Source organism: Eufriesea mexicana, unplaced genomic scaffold (genome assembly GCF_001483705.2).
Source record: "Eufriesea mexicana isolate 0111107269 unplaced genomic scaffold, ASM148370v2 scaffold3377, whole genome shotgun sequence".
NCBI classification, from domain to species: Eukaryota; Metazoa; Arthropoda; class Insecta; order Hymenoptera; family Apidae; genus Eufriesea; species Eufriesea mexicana.
The window spans coordinates 717417-727243 of NW_016911411.1; the positions used below are offsets into that span (position 1 = coordinate 717417).

The 9827-nt window shown below is 45.1% G+C and overlaps 1 protein-coding gene across 1 annotated transcript in view; it reads left to right on the forward strand.

Annotated features, from left to right (window-relative positions):
* The window catches only part of Ih (hyperpolarization activated cyclic nucleotide gated potassium channel Ih), a 284158-nt gene that overhangs the window by 254565 nt on the left and 19766 nt on the right, over positions 1–9827 (forward strand). Inside the window, 1 exon segment of the mRNA XM_017904822.1 lies at positions 6153–6227. Coding sequence (XP_017760311.1) covers positions 6153–6227 — 75 coding nt within the window.

The following is a 9827-nucleotide window of genomic DNA, read 5'->3' on the forward strand; positions in this document are numbered from 1 at the left end:
TTTTTTTTTTTGTACCTTCAAAACCTCCCTTATCTGGCCGCGCTGTCTGTCTGTACAGCTTTGCGTCGCCGTTCGTTGCAAAGTATTCCTTTTATCTACGACGATGATGGGGCCTGGCTTGGTCCCCCGTGAGTCCGTTTCACGTGTACGCGTGTGTTACGTTACATGACGTACGTCGTCACCGGTCAGTTTTTGGAACTGTCTGCATTACAGAGCATCACTGCCGCGTTTGCCGCAGGAAATATCTATATATATATATATTACGTAACTAACGTCGCGTGTGTGTTCGCACACGCGGGATGCTTCGGAGAAAAAGAAAAAAAAGAAAAAAAAAGGGGGAGAAAACAGAGAAATCGGAGAAATAACATAACCTAACGTAAAATAGAATCAAAAAAAAAAAGAAAAAATAAAATAAAATAAAGAAAAAAATAAAGGAGCCCGATGCAAGTCCCTCCCATACGTTGTCAGTCACGAGGCAACGAGCTGACATACATACATACATATATACATGTGTATAGGTATTCTTGTCGTGTGTGTACGTTTGGTAAAGAACGAAAAGAAGTAAGATAGACGTAGAAAGAAGAAACGGGACAGCAGACCGATAGAAGCTCTCACGCCAGTGGTGGATCTCCTTTCGTTTTCACGGACAGTCCCACAAACTTTTTACCAGTCGATCTCTCCACGTCTAGGTCGAGGTGAGCCGACTCTCGAAACCGTGGCTCAGCCTCGACCGGTTAGCATACCGCGTTCGAAATCGCTTGGACTTTCGTCGGGACCAGTGTCCAGGCTCTCCCGTCTGTCTCTGTCAATTTTTTTTTCTCTTTTTTTTTCCCGTCTTCTTCTTCTTGATTTTCCTTAGGCGACAGATAGTAGCAGAACACAGCGAGACCGCGCGTCTATCTTCCACCACTGCGGGGAATCCCTCGGAGGGCTAACTTGTTTACACCAAACACGCACACGTAATACACACACGTATATACATACACGTCTCGCTTTCCGTCTGCTCGATATGTACATTTATTATACCGATTGACAGCGTCCCCGCGGCTCTTACTCAATCCCGACTGTTCCAGCTTCTCTACAACGGAAGTCTCCAAACAACCCCTCTGTGTCTCTATCTCTGACGCGATTGCCAATCGTACACCGACCCGTTTACGCTCCCAGCTCGTGGCGATGGGCGTCCCGGGTCCGAATTTCACCGAATTTCGAGGTTGTTCCACGACTCGGTGATCGGATTCGAGTAGATTTTCGCAAAGCTCTAAGCAAACCGAGATTCTCTGGTGTTTCCGATGTTCTAGACGTGGGAAAGCTCGAGTTTCAGATCGGAGGACTGGCAGGAGTCTTGGAATCCCATCTACGAAGCAGCGAAACGATGTTACGTGTAATTTCAAATATTTAAATCCTATTCTAGAGAAGAGGGTGAGAAAGATTTCTCAGAAGTATGTAGATGTAAAATTTTCCGACGAAATTCGTACTCTAGAAGGAGTTGATCTTCGCTCGGTCTGCGTGGATTAAACGAACTTGGATTACGATAATTTCCTTTAGAAAATTATAAACTCCGCGTTAAAGTGTAAAACCGTGCAGAAGTTTCGAAGGGAGTTGCACAATCCTGCCTGTCTAAGCAGTCGACGCGTGATAATTGCTCGTGGAAACTCGCGACTTCCAAGACTCCCGTCAGTGGGACCAATTCAACAGAGACGACGAAGAATTTCCAGCGAATCTCGCGATCTCGAGGAACACGATGACGTTTGCTTGCGATTCCTCATCGCCACCTGTTCGGTCGAGGCGAACCATCTGATCGATCCTCCTTCTGTTTCTTTCTGATTTGTTATCTTTTGGTTCACGACGATATACGAACACGAAACTTCTCTAATATATACAAGCGGCACGCGAAGTCCAAGCGTGTAAAGAGAAAGAAACGTAGCAGAAAGAAAAAAAGAGAAACACACACACGTGCATGAGAGCTGACGAGGGCAGGCCGTGAATCTCGAAGCGTATCGTTGGTACCCCTGTCGGCGACGGTTTCTCGAGTGTTTCCAGTCGATAGACGATCTCGCGAGGGTTCCACCGGCCGCTCGTGTCTCGTTAGCGATAGGTAAGTAGCCTCTCCTCGAGCGGAATTCCTCCTGGCTCGATCTTCCGTGATCCACGCGTCTCGTAGGTGTCTGGCCTATTTTAATGTTAGAGAACAGACGCCGGGTCTATCCGCGTCGATTTTCCTCCGATCAAGCAGTGTGGCCTGATAGTCACGCGTTGGCAGAGAAACTCGAATCGTTTGTCTTCCCCTCGTCACACGAATGGGGACCGAGCAAGCGTTCTCCAGTCTGTTCGATCGGATCTTGGTGTAACACGGCACGTTGTTGCTCAGTGAATCCTGTTTTCTGGTTAGAACGTCTGTGTAAGTCGCGAATAACCTTGTCGTAACTGGAGAACCGTATTGACACTGGTCGATGGGTTGTGTTCACCTTTGATGGCCGTCAGAGACCACGCGACGTTAGCAATGGGTCAGTCCATCGAGTACTCTAGGCGACTGGTCAGTTGGCAGATGGAAGCTTTAGTACAGCATTAAATCCTTCTCTGAATCAATTATAATAAAGATAGATCACTTGGATTTGCGTTATTAGCTGAGAATATCGAGAGTCGTTGACAGAGGACAGGTCTCATGGAGACCAAACAGGGTAGAGGATGAGAAAGAGTGCAGACATATTTTACTGTGTCAGGTAGTTTCATATATAAGTACCACTGTATTAACATATAGAATGTCACCGAGTGCCACTTAGAGTCTAAAAGCACAGCTCTCAAGAACATCAAAGATAGAGTCAGAGGGAGCCACGAGAGGAGCCCTGTTGCTTCTGAACCGTTCCAACTGCCAAGTTGCCAATCGTGTACGGTACATGCAAGTACAAGTTCCATTGCTACGTGAGGAACTAGCGAAAAGGCGAGGTCCATGAAGCCACGTGACGAGACCCTTGCTGGACCAAGAGGGGTACGAAACTCGGCCAACGATCAGGGATCGTCGAGAGACGAGTTCTTTCTCACGAAAGATGTCTATGTGCGATGTCTAAGTACGTAATGGGTTAGAAATGGAGGGAACACGCAGGTGATAGGATGTATCGTGGAAGGAGTCAACTATGAAGGATGCGTCGAAGGATCTAGCCGAGGATCTGCTCGAACGTAACTGTCACACGTTTTATCCTTTCTTTTCTCTTTTTGTCTTCTTTTCTTTTCGCTCTTCTTCTCCAGGGGAAGAGGACACGTCTCGGTATTTGTGTTCACGTATGGATTTTTAAGACTCCTCTCTGTGTCAGTTTGATTGTGTCTTGCCTTTAGCGTGAGCCGTGGCGCCAGCGAACAGACCAACGAATCAATCAGGCTTTCCGTCCAATCTCGAGAGAGCAACCGATGTTTTCTTTTTTTTTTCCTTTTTTTTTCCTCTCTTCTATTTGCCATCGTAATTATACTCTGAATGTTACTTGCGCTTGCGTTTATGAGAACGTCTTGTTGCCTCCCTCTGCTTTTGTTTTCTCTCCCAGTCTTTTTCTGTTCGACGAGCCAGATACGACGAGGCGTCGCGTCGCTTCGATCACCGATCCAATCATCGCCAGTCACAAGACGGGAACCTAATCTTTTTAGTTTGCACTGAATCCTCGTGTCAGGAGAACCGCGTCGCGATCGAGTCGTCGATTTCGGGATAGCCTTCGAATTTATTTTTCGCTTATTTTTCTCGTGAGTTCGGTGTCATGGGGTTCCATGCACCCCAAATATTGAAATACAGAAGTCTATATTTTTAGGGGAAAGTCTATTACTCTATCCTAAATTCTGGAAAATTTTCTTTGCATTTATGAGGTGTGTGTTATTTTATTCCTAATTCTGGAAATGTTTAATTTTAGAATTGGAATACCAAGATACGTAGTAAGAATTAATAATATACGTGAAGTGTATAGTATTTCTTTCTTCTTTTATGGAGAAAGTAATTAAATTCGTAATTGTCACTCGATGAAATTGCAAACCAGATATTGACATTAAGAGAAATAAGGGTGCACGGAGCCTCTGATACCGTGAAATTCCGTTACGAAAGGATATCTAAGGATTACCATGATGATCCGGTAAGGAGCTCGATGAAGGATCAGGTCGAGATGAGTCTTAAGCAGGAAATGGAGGAAAGAAGCGACCGGTAATTTCCTTAATTAACGTCCTTCGTACCGTCACCGTATTAAAATCGGATCGTCTTCCACTGCCTCAGCTGAATCGAACAAGAGAACGCTGAATAAGAACGTAGGAAATTGCTGACCACGGTTGCCAATCTACCTATCAGATTCTTGATACTCAAAAAAAGACGCGGATAATTGGAACAGGAAGATCATTAACCGCACCCATCAACGACCTAATCACCTCTCTGTCAAACCTGATTCTATTTTCCCCTTTATTCCACGAAATTCCAAAAATTTGCCAAAAAAAAGGTCACGAACTGCAGATTATTCTCTGATGAAAGAATCTTCGTTGATTCCCAAAATTTGAATATCAGAAATTTCAGAATACTCGCCAGTTATAGAACCTTTACGAATTATCAAGAATTACGAAGTACCAAGTACCTATCGATCTGTAATAAGGCTCAAAAGGGGAAGAACAGATCTACAGATATCCTTGATTATCGTTTCATCGAAGGATCGATACACTGTCCAGGATCCCTGGGTCAGTTGCGACTCAAAAACGTTGACACACTTTCGCTTCGTAACGTAGAAGCAGGAGTTCCACGAACGCGTAGGATCATCCTGACCTTTTGTTTCCGCGAATATTATGCCATCTCGCGGAGTCAGTTCCGCATAGCAGAGCACGTTCCGGAGAAACGGATCGCGAGACCCGTTTCCACGAAGGATTCCGTGTTCCTTGGTCCCAGGCAGCATCGGTGGATTAGCTAAAAGCGGCATGTCTAATGATACACGACACACTTGGGCGTACTTAAAGCTGATTCACAACGGTCCACTTCGGTACGCTAGGGATTAACCCTAGATTTAGACTTTAGGCTATACTTCCCGGGAAATGGTCCAGTCGCGATGGATCCACGGTCGTTCGGGCGTTGCTCGATGCTCCGAAGATCGACCTGTTCACTTTACAGAGAATTTACAACGAATGGCATCCGTGAGCATGGATTCTTTACGATCCACTGCAGTTCGACAAGTGTGCCTAGAGTTGGGCTTGACTTAGTCTGGTTATTTTTCTCCGCTAGGGTTATTCGTTTTGTTTCACGAAAACACGCTCTGTCACATCGTGAAATGAAAGAGTTTCCTATGAATTTTTGTGAATATAAAATTCTCAATCTTACATAGTCAGTTTATATTAATTAGACCAAGTGTCGGACACCTTGGAACTACTTCGAGACTGGACCACTAGCTCTACCGATCACTTATAACATCGACATAAATTCTCTGACTGGATCATGAACTCTGCTACTCCATAGTCTTACATTACTCGATTATACTTATTCAACTATACCATCACACGATTACCTAGTGCGAGTCTTGAGTCCCCCGGACCGTTCCAAGACTAGACCAGCCTGAGCCAAGCATCACGGTCTTCCCGCTGACGTTAAAATCTCTAGCACTTGCCAGTTGTAAAACGTCTAAGTACACGATCACTTATTCTATGTCCAAAATCGATTAGCATAACCATAGTTATCCAGTGAACCATAAAGAAGGTAACTCTCCTCTAAAAGCCTCGAAGCTACCGATAGATTTTAGCGGAATCTTAGATGCACCTTAGCTAAAGAATCTCAGCTCTACCCATAGACGTATCTGCTCTAACCTCAAAAGAGACACCTTGCGGATAAAAGGAGACCTAAAAAGTAGACAGAGAAGCATCGATCGACAGTTAACCTGTACCTGCATCGACGAATTTTGGACACAGAGTAACGACAAGGTCTAGTCTTGGACGTACCGGGAGCAATTCGAGACTGGACCACTATCGTGAGTAGCCACGAATCCTACATAGAGCAAAGAGAACCAGAAACTAGTTGACTGCATAGCGAAAGACCTCTCCTCGACACAACCAAGACACAAAGAACATTAAAAAAAAAAACTAAAAAAATAAAAAATTAAACAAAAATATGAAGTAGTAGGCGTATTGCGAGAACACGTTTCCGAATGGGTTTGCAGATCCCCCTTTATCAACAGCCGGAGAGGCACTACGAGCGTCGGGCGACACCGCCCCAACCAGACCGAACCAGCAAGGTGTGCCTGCCTAGTAACCCCGAAACCAAGGCCAAATGCCCTTTCTTGATTCAAGCGTTCGTTAACTTAAAACTTAATGTTTCTACGTATAAATATAAATACATATATATACATATATATATATATATATACGTTAGATCATTATCATTGTCTATCTATATATATATACATATATATTTCATTTTTGTTACGGTTCTTGATTATCGTTACGATGTTTATTATGACCGTTTTTTCGATTGATTATCGTTGTCGTTTGGTTTGGAAGTTTCCTATATATATAGAGAGAACGTGCATAGTCTTGCCGTGTGATCTATTTTTATTTGTTCTGTTCAGTCTACAGTATCCAAGGATACGTTTTGATACACCATACACCACGCCTATGATACACACGTGACATTACATACAAATGATACACACGCTATATACAGAGTTTTAGACCCGTTTCTGAAGAAAGCGACGCCGATCAAGAGCTTTCTTATCCAGCGTGGCTGTATCCGTAATCGATTTTGATTTATTCTTACGTTTCAGTTTCTGTTTTCGTTTTTTTTTTTTCATTTTTTTCCTTTTTCGTTTCAGTTCGTTTCATTTTCTTCTTCTCAGTTTGCGTACACCTTTCGTTCCTCTCTGTTCTCGTTTCTCCTTGGTTCTGGTTTCGTTTCTGGTTCCGTTTTCTGTTCCTTAGAGATCGATGTTGTTGCACGATGGCATAGAGGTGTGACATGACGAATGAAATATCATAGAGGTTAGACCAATTTCGTTCTGTTCGTTTCTGTGTCTGTGTCTTGCATCGTGACAGATTTCTTGACATGCGCCCGATGTTTCATAGTACGAATTTAATTACACCGTCGAGACGGGACCCTGCGATCGTTCGGAAGCTAGAAAGCGTCAAGAGAGGCACCGCGGGAGATATTCTCCGAGTCAGAGTTCAGCCCTGGACGTTGACAAAGCCTCTGTCCCCGTTTCAATTCCCGTGAAACAAGCTCTTGATCCGGCTAGCCTTATAGTATACCGTAGTCCCGACGATACAAAGTGTCACATGGATCCGCATGAAACTGCCAAATTGACGATTTCGAGTCGAGACGTTCGACAAACCGTGACAGTCGATGAAGATGCGAGCAAAGAAGGAAGTATCCATGTTACACTGACTAGCTCGATCCTTGTGACAGTTCATTGGGAACGATTTGGTATGACATGTTGTCATGTATATTATTATTATTTATTTTTCTGTCGAGTCTTGTTGGAAAGATCCGTTCAGCTGTTAGGTACTAACATGCGTTTCGTTTTAATGTATAGTCACCGAGCCGTGTCGAATACCATAGGGTGGGTGATCTGGACGGTCTATTTCGACGAATGATCTAGATGATCTCGATGGTACACGTTCCTCGTTCCTCATCGTCACCGCGTCTCTGTGTCTCGGTTGCATAACTTTCGAAACTCGCCGCCTACCTGACCACATAACGCGTGGTGCGCATGTATATTGACCGTGTGGATCGATAGCTGGCCATTGATGTTTGTTTCGTTGAGAGAACGAGTTCTGCATAGATGACAGAGAGGGAGGGGGGGAGAAAGAGAGAGAGAGAGAGGGAGAGAAAGAGAGAGAGGACACGAGAGAAAACGAGAGACGTACGCATGTAATTGTTCTTACGTGGAATGACAGACTCTGGATACGCATGGTACGCCATGTAGCTGACAAGAGAGAGAGAAAGAGAGAGAGGACACGAGAGAAAACGAGAGACGTATGCATGTAATTGTTCTTACGTGGAATGACAGACTCTGGATACGCATGGTACGCCATGTAGCTGACTATGATGACACGTGTCCGTGACGCGAGAACGCAACAGACGGGATGATGATTAGGAATCGAGGATCCTTTTCCGCACCACTGAACGAACGAGTTTTCCTCGTTTCGAAAATGTGCCGGTTACGCGATGAAAAGCCAAGGAACCGGGGTGGGGGTTCGATGAAATGAAAAAGAGAGAAAGATTTCGAACGAGGGGAACAAAAGGACCGGGACAATGGGAAAACGCTGTCTGAGGTATTCGACACGACGCGCTATCCACATGGCTGCTCTACAGACGAGAAAGTTGGTTGGATTGACCGTAGGTCTGCCTGTGAGTGTTAGGTGTATATTAACCCTATTTGCCCGACATTTTTGGCGATGTGCCCGTGTTCAGTGTGTGCTCCCTCGTTTTATTTTCCCATTCAGACCAACCTGTATATCATCCCAAGAGCCAGTCAACCTAACCTATTTTCGTACCTAGACGAATTTTTCTCTCATCCAGTTGCGTCTCGGCCCCAAGTTTGCGTTTTGCTTGCTGTTCTGTGTCATTTAGATGCCTGATTTTTCTCAGAACTTCCAAGATATCCAAACATTCTTTTCGTTCACCCTTGGTCCCCTTGTCGTCCATACTCGTCTGCCACCTCGCGTTCTTTCAGTTTCGTTCGCCTTCCCGTTCAGTTCCCCGTTGAGTAGCTCTGTTTAACCGGCGACGATGATGCCAGACAGACACGTTGTACAGTCTGTCTCTCCGTCCATAGATCAGTAGAAATTTCCGTTGATTCGGTCGATCCTAGTTCTCTTAGCCTCCTCGATGAAGCAGCATGCGGTAATCCGACGATCGATCGATCTCTCGACTGCTGTCTGTATGTTGCGAGCACCCCAACACCCGACCAGTTGTCCCGGCCATCCCACTTGTTTTCTCGCTTGACCAACTGTATTATCATCCACGATCGACGTAATCGAGCCTGTACGTTTGTTTTAGTTTCCTTTATCCTCATTCATGGTTGCTCCTTCGTTTTTTTACGAAGTTTTGTCTGTTCGTGAGAATGCAGTAAGTAGATGGCAGATGAATCGTTCGTTGACCGACCGGACGCGTTAGAGTAGTCTCGTCTTTTGTTGCACGTGTGGACCATCGTTGATTTCGCCGTTGCGAAAGACCAGGAGAAGCAACTTGCTCGAAGAATCTCGATTTTCGACGCTGACAACTCGACGAGTCTCTCGAGTCGACCGAAAGGACGCGGCACTTTTGGCTCAGACTGTACACGCGACGAGAACGTTAGGGAACGTTCTCCCACAACCGGGTACTTGCCTTTCGCCGTTTCGGAGATCGATAATCCGAAGAATCTCGGTTCTCCGACGATTTTTCAACGATCACGCGCGAATTGTCGGCTTAAACTCGATTTCCAAGTGGTCACTGACGACCGTGGGGCGCCATTGTTTTCCAGCCGCTCGCAGCGCCACCACGGGAACTCTGACCGAGATGGATCTTAGAGAACGATTAATCATAGCTGTCGCAGAGGAATGATAAATCGCGGGAGATTTGCGCGAGTCTCCTTTTGCTCGTTGATTTTCGTTCCGTCCAAACACAACCACGACGGAGTAACACGACGACCATTGTTTCCATAATTTTCTGCTCCCCTTTCGAACGGTTTGAATCTGCCTGTTCAGCCGCTAGGGGCGAGGAAACCAGAACAGTTCTCATCGGACCCTAATCAATCATTCGATCGATATCGTTTTCTTTTGAGTTTCCATTTATTTTCTGTTTCTTCTTGGTTCGATCGTGTTCTGTGCTGATTCTCTATTTCTTTTCCTATGATTTT